Source organism: Halyomorpha halys, unplaced genomic scaffold (genome assembly GCF_000696795.3).
Source record: "Halyomorpha halys isolate HHAL.00 unplaced genomic scaffold, Hhal_1.1 Scaffold433.1, whole genome shotgun sequence".
NCBI classification, from domain to species: domain Eukaryota; kingdom Metazoa; phylum Arthropoda; class Insecta; order Hemiptera; family Pentatomidae; genus Halyomorpha; species Halyomorpha halys.
This window is the reverse complement of record NW_027115152.1, coordinates 541,325-562,682: the sequence shown is the minus strand read 5'-3', so window position 1 is coordinate 562,682 and position 21,358 is coordinate 541,325. Positions and strand designations below refer to the sequence as shown.

General features: G+C 31.8%; 1 protein-coding gene across 3 annotated transcripts; it reads left to right on the top strand.

Annotated features, from left to right (window-relative positions):
• Positions 1–287: 287 nt before the first annotated feature.
• LOC106682660 (trehalase) lies at positions 288–19,618 on the top strand. Of its 3 annotated transcripts, none has more exons than XM_014423647.3 (13): positions 288–499; positions 920–1,025; positions 1,623–1,730; positions 2,203–2,378; positions 4,467–4,567; positions 6,669–6,832; positions 8,947–9,071; positions 9,193–9,326; positions 10,447–10,613; positions 10,681–10,864; positions 13,065–13,264; positions 14,850–14,985; positions 19,499–19,618. In XM_014423647.3, exons 1-13 carry the CDS (start codon positions 321–323, stop codon positions 19,546–19,548), a joined length of 1,830 nt encoding a protein of 609 aa, XP_014279133.1. In that variant the 5' UTR covers positions 288–320; the 3' UTR covers positions 19,549–19,618. The 3 variants fall into 3 exon arrangements, with proteins under 3 accessions (XP_014279133.1, XP_014279134.1, XP_014279135.1); XM_014423649.3 differs by lacking the exon at positions 288–499 and adding an exon at positions 507–645; XM_014423648.3 differs by lacking the exon at positions 14,850–14,985.
• The last annotated feature ends 1,740 nt before the right edge of the window (positions 19,619–21,358 follow it).

The window sequence follows — 21,358 nt, the reverse complement described above, 5'->3', positions numbered from 1 at the left end:
TATTTACTTTTCCAAGGAGATATAATCTATATATATTTACACATCTACGTAAATGTTGCGAATGTGCATTTTTCATACTTCTTTGGAAATGTTTACGCTCTGAAGTAGCCGGATTCGCTACTTTCCTAATGACAGACATAAAAAGGATTCATTTGGTAATTTTTTTTTTAAAACTACCGCAATAATTTAGGGCATCAATATTCAAGAATTGTTGAAAGATTATAAAATGAAATATGTTAAGTACAGGTGTTTTAAAGTAATTAAATGAATTATTCAATAAACGAAATAAAGCAGAAAACTAATTGTTTCTAATAGAAACCATGCATCGTTGTAAATCACATCTTATGCCTACTTTTAAGAAATTGCTTGGTAATAAAGAATTGAGTATGACATGTATTCAGAACGTGAAGGGAGAAAACACTCCAGAATCGTGGAATAGCCCCAGAGGAGATCATAGGGGACAAGTTTTGAAAAAACTAATGTACCAAGCAACTAGATAGTAATAATCCTTTTCTGTCTATTTTTTTAAATTTCAATTTTCGTTATACATTGATATAATTTCTTACCTCACTGGATATATATTATAGAACTTGAGTAAAGATATTCATTCCATTGAAGTTCATCATTCATCAAGCAGTGTGAAAGGTATTTTAAATTGTGTTTAAGAAATAAAAATCAATTCTATTGTGGAAACAAATAAATAATTATTTATAAAAATATAAAGTTTATTATTGCAATACTTAAAGCTATACATTTTCCATTTCAATGCATAATGTTTGTTGAAATTCAATAAATTATGTATCGAAAAGTTGGTTGGGGGTGCGATCAGCGCTCTCCCAGCCAACTTCTCATATATAATCTAGGGTCAACAATAACTCATCATTATGAATGAAATTATAGATTCATTGAATTATTTCAGTGACGTATTTTGTCGGGGACACCTTCTGGATGTAGTACAAATGGCAGCTTTATATCAAGATTCTAAAACTTTTGTAGACAAGAAAATGAAATACCCTGCAGCTATGGTAAGATCACATTTATTAGCTCTTCACAACTTTGGTGTTAGAGGAATCTGGATTTTGAAGTTTTTTACAAGAAGATATCAATTATTCTCTAAATTAATGTGTATTACTTTTTTCTTATCTCCACTACGAAATTTAATCCCTTAATCCCTTCCCCCCACGAAATTTGATAATACTATCGATCGTTTACTGATATTCCAGGGGATTAGGGACCATTAATGAGTACATTCCAGTGTTGTTTTCAGAAGTTTCATTGTGGAAATTTCCTGTTAGAAGACAAAGAAAGTCGTAGACGCCATTCTGCACCACGACCTCAAGGAGTGCTCTGTGACCTCAAGAAGGTCAATTCTATACATTTAATAGAAAATAGCGGCCCAAAAAATGTAGTTTAAATAGTATACATTTTGTAATACGACTTGCTTTTTGAATTAAGGCCAAAATAATAAAAGTGACTGTTGTATTTATATAAAATATAAAGTGTTCAAGAGAAAATAATTTCCAACTTTCATAGTGGGCGCCACCTCTAACTCCCTGTAACTTTTAGATAAGTAAATTTTTAAAAAATCTTTTGGGATTACATCGATACCTAATCTATTTCAGATTTTAGAAAATTTTGAGAGGTTTTATGATGAAAGTGAAGGGATACCAGAACGGGAACTTATCCGTGGCTTCGTAGATTCCAACTTTGAGGTTGCGAACGAATTAGAGGTATGTTTTTTAAAAATCCTTATTAGGTAATTTATAATTGTTTATTCTATTATTAATTAAAATGTTTAAAAATACTCTGTGATTTGATACTTTATGGTGAAATGTGACTGAGATATATAGGATTGAACATGTGTTGTCAAACAGTATCTCAAGGCTATGTAGTTATTATATAAAGTGATTATGTTTTCTATTTTATGAGGAGCAATAAAGTTTATTACTATATAATACATACATGAAATAGAAAACCAATTTTTTTGTGATTATGCCATCCTTTGACTTATTTTTTCGGTAAATTATATTTTTTGAATGAGTGATAAATATTCTAGTTCACATATTAATATTATATTTGGAATAAAACTTTAATAAGTTTCAGTTAATAAATAATTCTGTACAGTCCTACATGATATTCCTAAGGATCTTATCATGAATTTTTTAAAGTGATTTTCGTAACTTGGTTGGATAAATATTTCAGAACTACGAGCCACCCGATTGGGTGCCCTACCCGAGCATTTTGAAAGACATTGCCGATGTTCATTTGAGGAATTGGGCGTCAGAACTGAACAGTATTTGGAAAAACCTCACAAGAAAACATACATCAGAAGTAGTAAAGAGCCCAGAGTTGTTTTCTTCTATAGTTGTACCGAACGGGTAATGTATACTTCACATGGTAATGGTTGAAATTTCTTCTATAGTTGTACCAAACGGGTACTGTATACTTCACATGGTAATGGTTGTTAAACTTTCTTCTATAGTTGTACCTAACGGGTAACACGCGTCCTGTCCTATTACCGAACGTTCTATGCTAGTGGTTTCCAAACGTTTTTGTCTTACTGCCCCCTTTCCAGGAAAAATATTATTTAGCGCCCCCAGGATATTTATTTTTTTTAAAATTTTTATAGCAATTAATAGGAAATATATATGTATTAATGTTTGTACCTTTTTCGTAAAATATGTCAAAGAAAGGTTTAAATTAGAAACATTGAATTTGGAAATTATGAAACTATTTATTGAACTTAGAATTGAATGTAATACAAAAAAGTTAAAATAATCGAAATCATCTTAATGAGAAGGATGAACCTGATGTACTGCTACCAATTTATTAATCCTCGGCTCTATTTTCGTCAGCAGTAATACTGTTGACCGTGACAACTTATAGTTATTCATTGCTCCCCAAATGCACGTGTGGCCATTACTACTCCCAGAATCGCTGCAGCACCCACTAGAAAGCGGTGATGCCCACTTTGGGAAATACTGGTCTATGCGCTGATGAAATTGTTGAATGGAGAGAGAGGCTTTATCAAAAAGAATAGAAAATAAATATTACTAAAAGGAAAGTGCTTGTTGTGTCCAGATAGAAGATAAGCACACGAAAATGTGGATTTTGTTTGTGGCGGTGAGGTTCTTGTAGTTTTAGATCCCTTTCCCTACCTAGGAACCATCATCAACAGGTCTGGTAAAATAGACAGAAATCGAAAACAGTATGAGCATGGCTAACCTTATGCAGAATTTTCGGTAAAACGAGAAGAGACCGCGTGCAAAATTAGACAATAAGGAATTAGCTCCAAGTATCTGGTAAGACTTCCCTTGAAAAGAAATAGTTCAAGTGGTACTGTCAAGTCTCACACCTGGGTGAGGAATACGAACCTAGAAATGTAATGAAGACGTCCACGATTTCTGTAGGATTTTGTACCTAGGACATGAGAAAGTTGAGGAAAAATCCTCGCCCAAATGAAGAGATTGTGTAATGACACAAATACTGAGAGAAAGAAGAAGAATTGAATCTAAATATTTTTGCTTTCCTATCACTACCAAACCACCCAATACTTGAATATGTTATTAAATTCAGATCAATAGTGTAGCGACGTTACCTATGAGCGAGCAAAAGAAACAACACCTTTCTCAATCCCCGCCAGATAGCACTAACCATGTTTGTAAAAATGTTGATTCATTAATTAAATAGTGCAATGTTCTATATAAACAATGTAAATATATATTTTAATAAATAAACGTAAACAAAATAGTATAATGACTCAGAGTGAAGTAATTTCTTACAGACCTGTGCATTCATAGCAGATTGATTACCCCAGAGTTTCCAAATTACTGCTATCTCTTGGAAAATAGCAGATAGACATTTAAATTCGGATTATTCTTCCATTTTTTTATATACCTGATATGTTCTTATATCAAGCTAATTCCTACTAATCACCTTCTCTATCCTATATCTTTTATTCCTTTCGTAAGCATATACAGCTAGTTGCTGTTGGACTTACTATTACCATTCAGGACTGCAGGCTAGTTCCCTGCAGAGCGAAGTTTTCTTCCTGCAAAGAACTACAGCTAGTTCCCGTAGAGCTACCATCTTCACGACCGCTAGGCTCGTTCCTTACGGAGTTATGTTTCTATCCTGTCAATGCATCTCTTTACCAGCTACCTAACCTGTATAAACACGCATTGACGATGCCTTCTGTTATAGAGTACCATCATCTAATCTTACAGAATCACCTTGAAAATAGTCCAGATGTTATATCGGTCACACGCATTTAACAATAGTCAGGCTCGGGGACTAAATTGCTTATTTGATGTCTAAAACATAAAATATAAGTGGACATTTTCGATTAAGAGGACAAAAATTGTTTTCATATCCTACATGAATACAAAGAAAATTTAAATATAATTGAAGTAAAAAATATTAAAAAAACTAGTCATATTGAGAGTGTCATTATGTTCCTGTTTCAGATTCGTTGTACCAGGTGGGAGATTTAGTGAATTATATTATTGGGACACATATTGGATAATAAATGGCCTTCTTATATGCGACATGATAAGAACAGCTCGGGGTATTTATTTTATTTTTTCGTCAGTAAATAAGTTTTGTTCTCGGGTATTCTTCAGCCGTTTTTCCTCAATAAGATAAACTAATCAGCAAAGTTTGTTGATAATCTAACCAAGCCTTTTGATAGACTTTTTTGTATTATTACAAGGTAGTTTTAAACCATAGTATTTACATATTCTAAAAAATCAATTTATAGTGCTTCAAAAATTCGTAGAGTATTCCAAAACATTCCCAGTAATACAGTCCATACAAAAACCGAAAAAAGAAATAAATTGTGGGCAATGTTTCGATAACACTGGACACTATGGACAGTCATCACTATGATATCGCTGATATCATACTTTTCCCTGGAAGTCTAAAAAAATGAATCAAAGAAATAATGCAGTTAAACTACAAAACCTAAAAGAGCTTAGGCTTATTACATCAATCAAATGTGTACTATAACCGTGATTACAACAGTTTAATTTGTAAGTTAGAATTTAAAATCAGCCCTAGCATACTTGAAAATATTAAAAAAAATATTTGATATGAAAAATATGTATAAGTAGATAAAAACTAATGAAAGAAAAAAAATAAGTTAAAATGTATAGATGTTTAACAATAACAAAATTTAAGTTAAATACTCAAAAAGAACATAATCATAACTAATAAAAATGTGGTGTTAAGCGTATGTTAGCATCAAAGAACATTTGGAAGGATAAAAAAAGGAAGGATATAGATGATTGGTAACAAAGGAAGGAAAAGTGAAAATAAGAAATGAGAAATAACTTACTGACTTTACGAGATAGCACGAACAACATTGATGGCCGTTACTATCCTTCAAAGAGAAAGTGAAGCCAAAGCGAGGGGAGCAGAACACGCCCACCTTGCCCAAGTTGACTTTGAAGAAAATAGGAATTTATATGAATTAATTTGTACATCAACAAAATAAATTCATTGAGCTGTTTAATCAAGAAGTTCCTGCGGAAGATTAGAACAGCCCAACAACTGCTAATGTAAATACAGAGAGAATACACCTAGTAAATGGGTCCGTACTCCTCTGACGCGGCCATGTTCCACACAAGTCCATCTTTTTCACTTTTCCTGGCAGTTTATTCTTTCCATTACACTCCTTTCTTCAAGGTATTTATGAACATTCCTAAGGAAGAACTCATTGCAGGTTTTATTTAAATGTACCAATTGCTTTCCTTAAAAAATTAATTTTAAGGATTACCCTAAGGAATTTCTATAAATAAAAGGTGCTTTTAAAAAACAATAATTCTGTCAAAGAAAACTAAAGGTCCCTAGACATCAATAGAACTCTAAATTCAAAAATCTCAGCCGCCTAGATTTTTCTCCTGAAGAGTATTTAATTTTTAATACTTGTATGCACAAAACACGAGTTGTCAGCCATTTAAGAATCTCGAACCCATAGGCCATAAATACATATCTGCAAAATAAATCTTACATTATACAAGATGAAGAAATCTGCAGTACTTGTACACAATATATATTTAACAGCCTACACCATCCTAAAGGTACCTGTAGCAATATATATCATATTCAGCTCCTTATGTTAATGTAGAGAGCATTCTCAATATCGAGTATCGAAAAAGAGAATAATATATATTTATTTTATTATCCGTTGCCAACATGTACTCTATTCCTGAAATGATATCTCTACTATTGTGATTATTATGTATCTGATATCAGATACCATAATTTATGTATCGGACATCAGATAGCCTATATTTATTATAATAAGAGTAATTATTCGTTTAAAATGCAAGCTTTATTATGAAGTGCAGGAAACGACTCACATGGAGACATGTTTTGTGAATGTTTTGAATTATTTGAACAAGAAGTCATGTTCTTTAACAAATAAAATAAGTATTTAGAAAGCCCTTCCTTAGGAACGTTCATAGATATGACCGTGATAGTGCTGCTAGGAACTCAATAATTGACCGTGAATATATATATATACACATAAATGAAACATTTAAACAATGCCATATGTTACGTAATGTATAAGCGAAAATTAATTATTAAACTAGTTATTAGACGAGATAGTCATCAACTCATAAAACAAATTATTGAATATGTACATAAATATGTGTATGTGATAGGAATGGTTGAAAACCTTCTGCATCTTGTTGCTACCATTGGTCATGTCCCCAATGGCGGACGTATATATTATGAAGAAAGAACCCAACCACCATTGCTCACTCAGATGGTTGAATCCTATTACAAATATTCTTTTGATTTTGATTTCATTGCGTCGAACATAAACGTAAGCCTGCATTACTTATCAATTTATAACAAATAAAACTTGAAATTATCATGAGTCAATAGTTGACCATATATATATATATCTTTTGGATGTTTTCTAAAGTCCCGAAATGACGTCCTTTGAGGACATTTTTCAGTTAAGGGAAAAGGAAAAAGTCACAGGGACTGAGATCACATGAATAGGAGGGCTAGATAACCGCAGAAATGCCTTGTGAGGTCAAAAACTCTGTTATGGAGAGGGCAGTGTTACATGGGGCGTTGTCATGATGGCGCATCCATTTGTCTGGTCTCACGCAAATGACCCTTTTTCTGAGCCTTTCAAGGACGTCTTTATAAAAAAACTTGGTTAAAAGTTTATCCTGGAGGACTAATTATTTGTAGACAATTCCCCTTCTGTCGAAATACAGAAAAACAGCATTGATTTGTTCATTCGAGCTTTCTTTGGTCGAGCAGACTTTGCCTCTTCGTCTCGGGGTCTAATGAAAAAATCACCATTATCCCCATCCCATGCGATCACATGACTTAAGAAATCTTGCTCATTAGCGATTTTGTCAAGAAGATCAAAAACAATTTTTTTTTTCATGCTATGCTGAATTGTGAGGTTTTTCGAAACGATTCTAGCACAGACCTTTCGCATGTGCAAATATTCAGGCAAAATTTGATGAACGGCAAATCTGTTCAAATTTACGAGTTCACTCAACATTCTTAATGTTAAACGACGGTCTAATCTCACTAGTGTTCTCACGTTCGATGTTTTCGTCGGTTTTAGAAGTTAAAGGCCACTCTGATCGATGTTCATCTAAAACGTGTCCTCTACCCTTCAAAAACGATTTGTGACACCCAAAAGCTTGAGCTCGGGATAAAGAATGTTTCCCATAAGCCTCTTTTTAACTTTTCAAACATTGCACTTTCCGATTCTCCAAGCTTAAAACAAACTTTCATTTCACAACGTTGCTCAAAATTCCGCTTTTCCATTTTACGTGCTGCAAAACCAAAACACAACTTCGCTAATAGCAGTCACAAAAAAATCGAAGGAGTTGAATCTCGCACTGAGCCACGTCTGGGTAAAGATACACGTGCTTTATCAAGGACACCAGTGCAGGGTTACCAGATCGCTTGCAGTGTTGTCAGTCTCATTATTTATCTGCTATACCTCGCAAAAAAACACACGAAACTTATAACTTGGTACTGGTACCGGTAATGGTGGGGGGATCAAGTCCGCCAAGTGGGCCTATTGGTCCTTTTGCCATCCCTAAGACAACCCAATGGAATGGCTCTTTAATATATCTTATTCCTGTGTGTCGAACCTTTTTGACTTTCTAATGAAATTCAAAAGGGGCTCCAAATCTATAGAGGAAGCCTCTTTTCCTGTAATTCTATCAGAGCCTAAAAGCCTGTATCTTAGTGACGCATACCTACCACAATCTGCTAAGTAATGTAAGGCAGTCTCTTGGGCCTGTCCGCATAAGCAGCAGGTTTCATCATGGACTACTCCACATATCTTAAGATGTCTTTAAGTCTGCAGTGACCTGTAAGAACTCCTATTAGTAATCAGAGTTCGTTTCTGTTTAGGCCTAGCAGCCACTTAGTTTTAGAAGTAAGACAGTTGTTCAAATCATGGCCTGTCTCAGCCCTATACAGTCCCTCCACTTCCATTCCATGTCCAGTCAAGAACTATTTTTCTCTGATACCTTTTAGGAATGGTTCTGGCCCTATAGGAGGGTGCTCAGCCCCTAGAAAGCTGATTAGCTTTTTCATTCTCTTGTGTCCTGGGACCCACTCAAGCTGAAGCTTCTTTAAGCACGCTAACGATTCTAAGGCTCGTTTACACTCTCTTACCAAATTAGAGGTGACTCTAGGTGACTACAAGGCTTGAAGGGCAGGCAGACTATCTGAAAAGATGGTGATGCTAGTCCTATCACATCTAGTGACTTCAGGGCATAAAGTTGCTGAAAAGATGGCAAAAACTTCTGCTGAAAGACAATCGAGTGGTTGCCTAGTGGGAAGCTTAGTTCTATGCCTAATTCTTTTATGTAAACTCCTGCCTTCCTAGTCCTGTCGAATCCATTATAACTTTGATATTTTTATAATAATTAAAATTAATTTTTTTTTTAGTTGTTAGATAAAGAAATGGATTTTTGGACGAGAACGAGAACAGTCCGTATCATGAAACATGGAGTCCATTACGTACTGTACAGGTATTACGCCGCAGATCCTGGACCGCGTCCGGAATCATACAGGTTAATACGATATTTTTTTAAATATTTATATATAAGTGGATTAAATCATTAAGTATTAACTTTACTTGTAATCGTAAGGAAAAAATATACTTTAATTGATATTGTAAAATTAATATCGCAGAGAAGACGTTCATTCTGCAATTATGGCACAGGACGCGAAAAAAAAACAAGAACGCTACACGTCAATAAAAACAGCCGCGGAATCCGGTTGGGATTTTTCGACTAGATGGTTTATTCTTAACGGTGAAAATAAAGGTAACACTAACTTATCAATTAATTGTATATCAATAAAATAGGCGTATTCATTTTAGAATATTAAAACGATATAACATCGTTGAGAGTCTGCTAATTGGTCTGCTAAATGGAGAATGACGTCAACATTCAAGCTGAGCTCGTCACTATTTTGTTTGTAGTCATGTTAGGTTACTTGCTCGTAGTTTGTGTTTTGATTTTTTTTAAAACCAATAAAGCAATGGATGACAATAATATTATGTAATGACAGTTGTCAATTAGCTTATCTTGATTCTCTTCCTCACAATTTAGAAGATCAACAAGACACCCAATGGCCAAAATTTTACACAACTTCTACTTTTTACTCAATTGAGGCAAGTTGTAATAAATTACTTTAATGAAAACTTAGTAAACATTAACAAGGAGTTTGGGAAGGGAAGGTTATAAAACAGGTTGCTCAGAAAATACGCTAGGAGCTCTTATTCATTTAACATGACTGCTTTAAATAGAGCTGCTCCCAATCCTATACTTATAACATTTAACATGGTGAAACATTTTACATTTAACACATCACACATCATGAATACCCCTATTGTCTTCTAAAACTAGCTACATCATAGTGATTAGTGAATAGCAAAAAAAAAAAAGATCTATTTTAGAAAGACATATTTATTTGTGCCGACGTTTCGACCTGAAGTTTCGTCCCTCATCAGGATTGAAAAATAAAACAGGTGACAATTTTAATTCGGAGAAACATAAAAATAAAGAAATATTTGTTTTAAAACGAACGAGGATTGATTTCAACTCAAAATAGGCGCTAAGTGAAATTATTTGATGCGCGTATAGCAACAAATTGTTTTGTTTTTTAAGGTACTGGATTTTAAATTATGTTTTAAAAAAAATTGTACACTTAGTGGCCCCTCCAAGGGTGCTAAAGACAATGAGTTAAAAAAAACAGTCATGTAAAAAAAAAGGACGCCTAGTCGTCGTAGGTATATTTTTTAACCTTTTCTAACGGTCCCACTTTCCTAATGTTTTCTTCATCATTAAACTTCTATCATCCATTTAAAAATTATTATTTTGATAAAAAATTATAGAGTAGCGATTTTTACTTCTTATCTTTAAACATTTAAGATTATTTCAGGAAATTTGAGCAACATGCAAACTCACCAGATCGTCCCCGTAGACTTAAATGCCTTTATGCATAAAAATTTTTCATTGCTTCATATCTGGTACGAAAAACTGAGAAATAAAGGTATGGCTAGGAAGTACAAGATCATGGCAACAGAACTATTGACTGCAATTGAAAATGTGAGAGCATAAACCTATTATTTATATAATTTAAAAATACAAGATATTTTTTATTATTTAATTTTAGGTTTTATGGGATGAAGAAGATGGGATATGGCAAGATTACGATTTGAAAAACGATATATCCAGAGATTACTTTTATATGTCAAACTTCGCTCCTCTTTGGACGAAATCTTACACATTTCATCCACAAAAGATAACGAATAATATCATTAATTATATGGTTAAATACAATTTAGATCGTTACACAGGTGAATCTGTTTTTATACTTTATAAAAATTTTTAAAAATGAAGTAATGCCTTAATAATGACCATGTGATCCCTCTTACACCTTAAGGTAGAAATATTAGTTCTAGAATACTAATAATAATTACAATAAAGCAGCCATTTCTTAAGTCAATTCTAGCAGGAAAATATTTATATTGTGACAGGAGATATGAAATCACAAAATCGAACATGTACTGACGGGATTAATATTTTACTGTAAGCTCATACCCTCCTATTACAATATATTTGTTTTCATGTTAGAATTGACCAGCATTGCCTCCCCCCTCTCCAACCACTTCTGTTTCAACGCGTCACGAAATTGACTTGTAGAACGTTTATAAAGAAGTTTCACTTCACGTAAATCCAATATACTGTTTACAATATTTTTTGTTGAATGGATTTTTTTTTCTTACCAAAACCTCACTGTTAATATGTTTCATAACAACCTCGTTTTGTATCTCCACAGACAAACATCAAGGCTATAACCGGACTGACCAGGGGGTACCATAACCCTTCTCTCCTTCTAAGAAAAAATGACGCTGAGTGGGGATTAGGCCACGCCCTTTGAAGGCAACTTCACGTTAAAGTTAATAGGGATTTCTACACATTAAACAAATTATCAGCAAAACCGTTCATTTAATCACAAATATGAAGAGAATAGAAGTTGTAGTAAATCTTATTTCCAGTAATTTGGTATACTTATAACGAAAACCAAGAAGCCGTTCTTAAGAAATGCGTACTTCTTACTCTATTCTGTTCAGATTTCGATCTGAATATTAAGGATTTCAAAATTTATTTACTGTACTAAAAATAAGGAGTAATTATAAAGTTTAATTAACTTGGTAAATTCTATTGATGTTCTTCATTTTCTTTTCTAGGAAATTAATTATAATAATTTTTTAAAATGCTGAGGTGAAGAAAACTTCCAATTAGAATGTTTTACTATTCTTTATTTTGTACGTGTACATTTCGGAATTCACTCCATACTCATGTACAATTGTATACTAAAATTGTAACAAATAATTAAATCATCAACAATTTTTATCTATATGTTAAATGTTGTATACAATTAAAATTCTTGTATAAATTTACCTCATATCTGTCAATTTTATCAATTTCCATTGTGAAATTTTGTCATTTACATACATACATATAGTTTAAAAATTGTTTACAACTACATTATTTAAATTACTGTCCTTCATTAGTGGTGCATTCATTCATCTCCGTACCACAAACCAATGTTCTATTTTAGCCATTACCTCTTTGGACATATCAATTATACCTGGTTTTTTCTTCCTTCTTTATGGGTTGTAAAAGTAAAAAATATAGAATAGTAATATATTCTAACTGGAAGTTTTCTTCACTTCAGCATTTTAAAAAAAACTATTGATGATTTTAGGAACCGATAATAAAATATTAATTTCCTTTATGGAAAACATTAAAATATAAAGTTTGATGCAAAAGAATAATTTATCTGATATAATAGAGAAAGTTGTTTATTAAAAAAATAAATAAATAAACTTTATTTTTTAGAATATTTAAACTTCACAACCAAAAACTGATAGAGAATTAGTAGTAAAAAAACAATACAATTTGAGAACGCTTTGAGTAACTCCAAACATTTTATTTTTGTAATCCTCCTGCCTAGCCATTTCTGGTATACGGTGTGCGGCAGCAACTTTCCACTATCAACTGTCAAATATGGCGTACCTGAAGCCATGCCTACGAAAGGAATAGGCCCCGTCTTATTGCGTCTCAACAAGCGTGTCTCCTCCATTAAACTCCTGTATCTCCAATATAACGAGACTGTATGAGACTTTCTGAAAACACTCGAATTCTGGTGTCTCTTCCAACATTTTTTAAAAGCAAAACTTGAATCTATCAACATAATGAGTTTTTTTTCCTCTTAGTGCTTATACTCAGAGCGTTCATTTTTTTTTTTTATTTCGTGGAGCTTCATGGAGGAACTGGGGGTCGATATCCAGGACGTGACAAAGATAACAGAAAATATAATACTTGATATTGTTTACTTGTTACGCCTACATATTGTAAAATTAAAAAAAAAAAATAAAGTCTGATTAGATTACAACTCAACTCAATGAAGTTGGGCAGCATATCTTTGTTGTTATTGAATAAAGTTTTTTCTCTATTATGAACTCAATAACAATATGCTATATTTCTCAGGTGGATTTCCGAGTTCTACCGAATACTCCGGAGAGCAATGGGACTTCCCCAACGCCTGGCCTCCATTACAAGCATTTTTAATCCAGGGTCTTGACAGAATAGGCACCTACGAGGCCTCAGAAGTGGCTTTCTACTTTGCAGATAAATATATTCACTCTAATTACAAAGGGTTCAAGGAGTTAGGTGTAATGTTTGAAAAGGTAAATTCAATCTTAAAGTTAATGCTATGTTCAGTTACATATCTCTACTTTGCTTGAATAGTGGTACATCGAAAACAAATTCTAGAGCAGTGCGACAACTTGATGTTAATTGGTGGGATCGTATTGAAGTTAGCGCTATTTTAGTGATTAAAAAAAATAAATTGAAGATAAGGAAAGGCAATTTTTTTTTAAATTTTATTTTGCTGTTCCTAAAAAATTCGAATTTCAGAATTTCTAGAGGTGGGAATAAGAAATATAAATTTTATTACTACCAAGAATACAACAGTTAACGCTGCAAAGATAACGAATGCTAATTTTTGTTTGAGGTGGATTTGTTTAGTAGAAAGAATGAGAAAGAGAGGTGCAGTTAAGATAAAAAAAATACAAGTTAAATGCAATCTTATTTTTATCACGTAATTCGTCCGAAGAAAACTTGATATGCGTCATATCTATAATGGTTATCTGGAAGGTAGATTAAAAATATTTGCTGATGGCCATATAATATACTTGTCTATTAATTTGCACAATGTGTAAATTTAATATAACAATTTATTGAGGTGGCAAAATCCAATTTCTTAACAATTCTGACCGGATTTCACAACTCAGGTGAAGTTCAAGTCATGCAATGAGTAACCTCCCCCTGAACCTTTTTAGAAAATGTACTTATTTAAATAATTTTATAAGCTCTTTTGAGTAAATTTATCTCTTTGAGTAAAGATTGTGGAGCCCCAAAGCTCAACTCCGTATGTACAGATAGGCCTTATAATAGTCATGTAGATCAGTCTTTTGTAATATTAGCAGATTTAAAATAAATACTACATTGTCATATAACGAAGCACTTTTAAGTATTCTCTATTTAAAAATGTGCATAAGTTTTAAATAAAATCGTCCAACCGCAATTACTAATGTATTAATGTGTTAATGACTAATTTGACGAATGTAATATGGCTTCCAATTATGTTCATAACCCATTTGGCTTGTAATGAGATCCTTGAAAATGGCCGAAACGTTGGAATGTAAAAATAATAAAAAAGTGTTGAGGCCAAATGGATGTTTTTTATAACTACTAAAAGATAACGAATGGATAAAACCTAGTATATTTTCGAAAAATTGTCAGGGGGAGGTTACTCATTCCCTAACTCTTGAACTTCACCTGAGTTGGGAAATCCGGTCAAAATTGTCAAGAAATTGCTTTTTGGATTTTTTTTGCCACCAACCTCCTCAATAAATGTTAAATTTACACATTGTGCAAATTAATAGACAAGTATAGTATATGGCCATCCACAAATTAAAATACACAGTGGCTTCTTAATCAAACTCCTCGATAACCTTTATAGGTATGACGCATATCAAGTTTTCTATTGACGAATTACGAGATAAAAATAAGATGCATTTAACTTGTTTTGTTTCTATCTTAACTACACTTCTCTTTCTCATTCTTTCTCTGTCCAAATCTTCATGATATTTATTTTTATGTTCTATATATCTTAAAATAATAACTAATTACTTTTAAGTAAGAGCAGAGTAGAGCAATTAATGGATCAAATGTCTTCATAAATAACAACTTTTTACTATGATTTTGTAGTACGACTCATTACTAGTTGGAAGAACTGGTGATGGCGGTGAATATGACGCTCAAGAAGGCTTTGGTTGGACTAATGGCGTAGTTTTCGAATTATTGCAAAAATGGGGAGATCGACTAAGAGCCTACGACACTAAATGTAAATACCCATTCCTTCTAAATAAAATTTATGTTTCATCAAAATAATAAGTTAATTGATCGCTAGCAGCACCGTCTGTAGCTGACGGAGTTGAGGCGTAGGTCTTTGCAGCCTTGGAACTGCAGCGGCCCCGATTTGAATCCGGCCTGGGGGACCTAATATTATCTCGCGGTCCCACAAAATGAAAATTTGACCCCTTACTGTGGTTAATAAGGTAGTACTTAGTAAATTTCTTTGTAAGTCAGAATTGATCAGGAAGGGGGTAAAAAAAAATTGATTGCAAACGAATTAATAATAAAAATTATAAATTGTATTATATAACAAGTCTACCAAGATAATTTAATTTATTGATATAAAGTCATAACAAAATAAATTCATAAAAACACCTCTTTGAGATATCCTTCCTTCAGTTGTGAAATCTAAAACTTTTCAATGGAGTGGATGAGATGCCAACGGTATCAACAACTTGTAACTTTATTTAATAAAAACTTGATTTATTAATTTTATTTAATTTACTAATAGCTTTATTAATTTATAGAATACGAGTTTTTTCTCTCAATCAACCTCTGACAGAACCAGATTTACACTTATTGATAAAATTCTTAAATTAACAATTTTACAAGTTTTTTTTTTTTTAATTTACACTGAAGTGTAAATTTGTTGCATACATATAAGTATTTATAATGAATGAGATAATTTTAATTTTTTTTTAGTAAATAAAGTAACTAGAAAAAACAAAATTGATGAGGAAATAAAATCGAGGTTAAAAGCGGGAAATGCTTATTATTTTTCAATCTCGAAATTGCTTAGCTCGTGCCTTCTGGTCAAAAACTTAAAAGTTAAAATTTAGAAAATTTGGTATTCTTCCTACTGTTCTTTAAGGATACGAAACGTTGCCCATTACACTGACAGAAGAACAGCACCTTAAAGTTTTCGAAAATAAAGTATTATATAAAATATTCGGAAAGAAAAAGCATAAGTTAGGGAACCGTATCCGGTATATATGATTAATTAAACGTATTACAAAGATAGTAGCAATGTGTCCTATGATTACTTTTTCTTACTAGAGCCGTCCTACAGATTGTCCCAAAAATATCAGGGTGGTCACAAAATAATCACAGTAATTAAGAAAATGTAAACAGTAATAATAATAATAATTTGTGGGATTTTTGGTTGCTATTCAAGATCAAGTGATTGGCACGAGATCATATAGGAAGCATGTGTTAAAAGACGCAACAACACCAGATAAGTGTCGATTATACTCAGAAACGCTCGAATCAATCCAACATATCACTGGTGGATGTGGAGTGCTGGCTGGTACTGAATGTCTGCAGAGGCACAACAATGTGGCCAACATTTTGCATCAGGCTCTGGCTGTGACGTTCAAGTTAATTGAAAATAAGAGCCCTTATTACAAGTACCACCCAAATAAACTCCTCCAAAAAGGTTTTCTCAGGCTATATTGGGATGAATCAATTATAACAGACCATACAGTACGCCATAATAAGCCAGACATCCTCCTCATAGACCTAAGAAAAAAGAAAGCGGAACTTATTGATGTTGGGATCCCCAACAATAATAATATAAACTCCACTGTGGGAGAAAAACTGAGGAAATACCAGGAATTGGCGATAGAATTGAAAGAAATATATAAATTGGAAGGTGTTACCACTACTCCATTCATAATATCAACGAATGGTCTCATACCAAAATCAACAGTGGCAGGCATAAATGGTCTGGGGGTGCCTATAGACGTGCTAAGAGAGGCTCAACAGTCAGTTCACTTGGACACTACACGTAATAGTGCGAACATTTTTAAATATATGAAAAAAAATAAAATATTAAGGTGGTTGGACTTCTAGGTCCCCCACCTCGGATATTCAACCCGCAATGGCGAGAAAAACCGGATAATAATAATAATTAAGGCTTAACGAACCCGAAGGTTCGATGCTGATACCAAACGCTCTCTGCATACATCCTTCCAGTGATGCCCCTCCAAACCCAATTCCACTAAATCCGTTTTAACACAATCTTTCCATCTACGTTTCGGTCTACCCCTCGGACAATTACCCGACGGTTCAGTGTTTATTAACATTTTAGGGATCCGCTCGTTACTAAGCCCTACAACCTTACATGCCTATCTTATACGCTGCAATGCGAAACAGTAAGTAAAAAAATATATTTGTAGTATAGTAAAATATATATCTGTAATATATATAGTATAGTATAATATATAGTATAAATGTAATATATATAAAGTATAGTAAAATATATATCTCTAAACAGTAAGTAAAAAATATATTTTTGTGTCAGACGTTTCATTGTAAAAGCTAAGTCGCCGCTCGTATATCTAATACCACCCTGATTTTTATTTGTTTAAAAAAATAAAATCGAAGCTCATGTTTAGGAAACCATTTGTCTGACAATACGGCTCCACTCATTAATTTACAATTGCACAAAACATTGATGTCAGTGTTAAAATTAAACTGAAATATGATTTTATACTACATTACTTAAGTATTTTATTTAGAGGAAATGTGTTTTAATTCGACGTTTTATCAACCTTCCTGTATAATCAAATGCTATCAAAGCGATAAGATAGCGTTTGAAAGTTTTTACTTTTATGTCTTGATCTAACTTTATATTCAAAAGTTATATTGATTCAGTTTTATATGACTTATTTATTCTCAGTAAATAAGAGCGGAACATGTGATCTGTTCTTCCTCTGTGCTCCAATCTAAATTTAGAATGATAAGTCAAATGATTAGACATTGACAAGAGTCGTAGCTTTTTTTTATCACAATGGCTTCAAAATAATTTTAGAGCAAAGTTAGGAATTTAAACAAAACTGGCAATGCCAGACAACATAAATTTCCTATCTGGGTTCTACTTACTAAATTTTGACTCTTTACTAGGAACTAATCTGAGAAAAAATCGATTTTAAAGTTTGCTTTCGTCTACCTAAGCAACAACTAGAAAAACTTTTAAGCGAAATTAGCGCACTTTTTTTTTCAATTGCTACTAAATAATCCTAAAACAATGCACTTCACAGAATATACTGTCTTTCTTTTTTACAGTCAATAAAATTTGCTACAATTTGAAACCAAAATGAGCTCCCTAGGACCATTATAAAGTTGATAAGGGTACAATTACTATGACTTTGGAATAAAAAATTGTTAGTTACTTAAATAATATATTTTCATTAATTGTTTGAGAAGAAAGAGTGGTTAACTATAATAAAAAAAACAAATGCTTTTGATTCTATACTCTCAACATATTTTATTACCTCTCTCCTAGACAACCTTATAATTAATTTGTCACATTCATTAAAATAGTTTATTACAATTTGGACTAATTGCTTAGTTTACAATAAAAATACATATTTTTAATCCATTAATATTAATTTTATAACACTATTCTTCTTTACACAATTAAACTGAATAATAATATTATATTATAAGTGTATATTTTTATTGTAGACTCGGGCAATTAGCCTGCATTGTAATAAATTATTTTAGGGAAGATGACTAATCATTTACAAAGTCATCTCCTTGATAATGGCCTAAAGGCTGAAACAAAGGAGAGACTATAAAATATGTTGAGAGTATAGGACCAAAATAATTTGTATTTTTACTATAAAAACCTATTGTGTTTAGACACTAACAGTTATATTTAGTTTTATGCATCAAATGATAAGCAACACCTTCATTTGTTATTTAAAACATTAGTGTGTATCAAAAAAAGACAATATTTCATATTTCAAGTGAAATTTGAGCATTTTTTTTTTCATTGTTACTAAATAACTCTTAAACTAGATGCATATCAGAGTAGCTCACTGTTTCTTTTTTGTAATCGATAAAATTTGCTACAATTTGAAACCGGAACCGAGCTCACTAAACGTTGACCAGTTACCTCAAAAAGTAAAAAATTATTGTATTTAACTTATATAAAATATCTTTAAAAATATCCTTTCTATGAGAACAACCATACAGAACAAATCTAAAGAAAATGTAATTTAAGTTGATTTCAGAATATTTGGGATCAACGGCCCTCTTAAAAATGGCGAATAATAAAAAATATTGACCAGGGGAATATAAGAAAAAATTGTTTAAAAGAATGTTCACATTGCAGTTATTCATTTTTTATAAAAAAATTAATAAACAGAATAGGCAAACAATTTAAGCCAAGTGTATAAAATATGAATAATTTATAAATTAATAATCTTCTACTGGAATAATAAAACAAACAAATAGAAATAGACATTTTTATTCATAAAGATTTTTTATTTTAAAAGAATTTCTCAAAAGAAAAATGACCTAAACGTTTAAATTATTTATTTATTATGGCTCTATTAACACTAAAAATTTAATTAGACTTTTAAAGTAAATTAGTTGTTTAAAGTTTTTTTCTTGGTCAACGCTACAGGCTTTGAAATCAGTTTTCATTTATTTGTTTTTTAATTTAATTATTCCTTATATATATTAAATAATTTAACTATATTTTTTTGTTTCAGTCGCACCTAGAGTAATCCCAAAGAAAAGTTTTGAGGACAAACCTAAGTAATAATAACAATGTGGAGAAGAAATCACTATAGAAAATGTTTTGTTACTTTAATAAATAATTTTTATCCTTTTTTTTTTTTTTTTTTTTGTCATTTAATTGTCTGAATAATGAAATGCTTTTCTAACTTTTTTGTTTTCATTTTAATTGTGGATCTAATAAAAATTTAAAATTTGCAAGTAAATATTTATTGATAGGGTGCCAAAAAGAAAATTAGAAACATTTAAAATGCTTAGAACTATTGGCAACAGTTTCTTTGAAGAAAAATGTATTCCTTTAGGTCACTTGTAACTGCTCATCAAGCTTCCTGCAGTGCACCAGTGGAAGGAGGCCATGAATTTCTTGTCATATCGGAACGTTTTCTGAGAATCAAAGGGATAATTTGTTGACTCCTGTCTGGCATCATTACAAAGTCACTAATTTTAAGCAGATGAACTTGTGGATTGTCATAACTGGCCAAACCTTCATTTTTAAACAAGAAATTTGGCAAAAATATTAAATGACTCTAAAAAGATCTACATTTCTAATCCTGCTTAATTATTTTTCCAAATAAAAAGAATAAAAAATAAAAATTGGATCAAAATGGCAGAAAATTACACTGCTTAGAAAGTTCATGAAGTTTAAGGGTAAATCCAAGATGGTGAAGGGTGTTGGAATGAAAGATTTTCAGAAAAAAAACAATTTGAATTAGAAATGAAAAAAAGTAGAAAGCAGGGTCTACTTTCCAGGTTATATCCAGGAAGATGTTTATCTCACATGGTTTAGAAATCAAAGCATTATACAAAGAAAACGTATATTAACGCAACAATACGGAAATATTTAATAGTGATACCCTGAGAAAATCGTGGAATCAACAAAAATCTATTTTAGAAATAGAACAATGGCAGCACTTACCAGTACCAAATAAATATATTGTTAAAATTGAAGATATTAGTGGATGAAGGAAGATGTTATGTGGAATTTTAGGAAAAATAGAATACTTTATTTAGAAGACTATTTTAAATGCTCCTTTCTACAAAACACAGAGTTTAATTTTAATAAACCTTAAATCATGCTAGTTTTCAGAAGCTAAAAATTGAGATTTATATTTTATAATAGGAATAAATAAACATTAAATTCAATTGTAGGAAAATAGACTGGGTGGTGGTCAATAAAGGTATCAAAATAGTAAAAGAAAACTATTTATTGTTAACCAATATTCTTCGCCTGTTACAATACCTTTATTGACCGCCACCCAGACTATCTTCCTACGGTCAGCTAGCTACCTTCTTCAAAAAAAAATAATTTTTTCAAATTCATATTGCGGATCCAGAATAAAAGGGGCACAACTCATAATATGTTAATTGTAAGAACGGACGTTGTACACAGGCTAAGTTCTACATAGAAACCCTCAAGATATTTTCTTTCAATACATGTTACAAGTAGAACATATGTTGTGTCTATTGGTTCGGTCTGAAATTTGTGGGTTGGCTGTGCTCTGAGATGATAGAGGTACTTACTAAATATAAACTTTATTTGAAAAAAAACAAAACAACTTTTGCTTGGTTTCTTGAAGCAGTTTATTTTATTTTTATTAGACAATTATTGTTCTCTCTACAAGATAACCGATTGTTCTCTCTACGAGATACCCTTCTAAGGAATTATAGAATCGAATTTTAGTAATAAACTATCATTAGTTTTAACTAATAATAAATAAATATGAGAAGGGTGGGGAAAAACCATTTAAATAATTGAGCTCACAATTGGAATTAGGTACCATCCAGTATTTTTATGAAATTTTGTTTTATGATCTGCATCAATAATTTTCACTCTC

What these genes read in the sequence shown, in the direction of transcription:
- LOC106682660 (XM_014423647.3), top strand. Translation starts at nt 321, where the DNA reads ATGCATCGTTGTAAATCACATCTTATGCCTACTTTTAAGAAATTGCTT. An exon ending in AGGTTGCGAACGAATTAGAG is followed by an intron (nt 1,731 to 2,202) that starts GTATGTTTTTTA and finishes TAAATATTTCAG; the next exon opens with AACTACGAGCCACCCGATTG. An exon ending in CATGATAAGAACAGCTCGGG is followed by an intron (nt 4,568 to 6,668) that starts GTATTTATTTTA and finishes TGTATGTGATAG; the next exon opens with GAATGGTTGAAAACCTTCTG.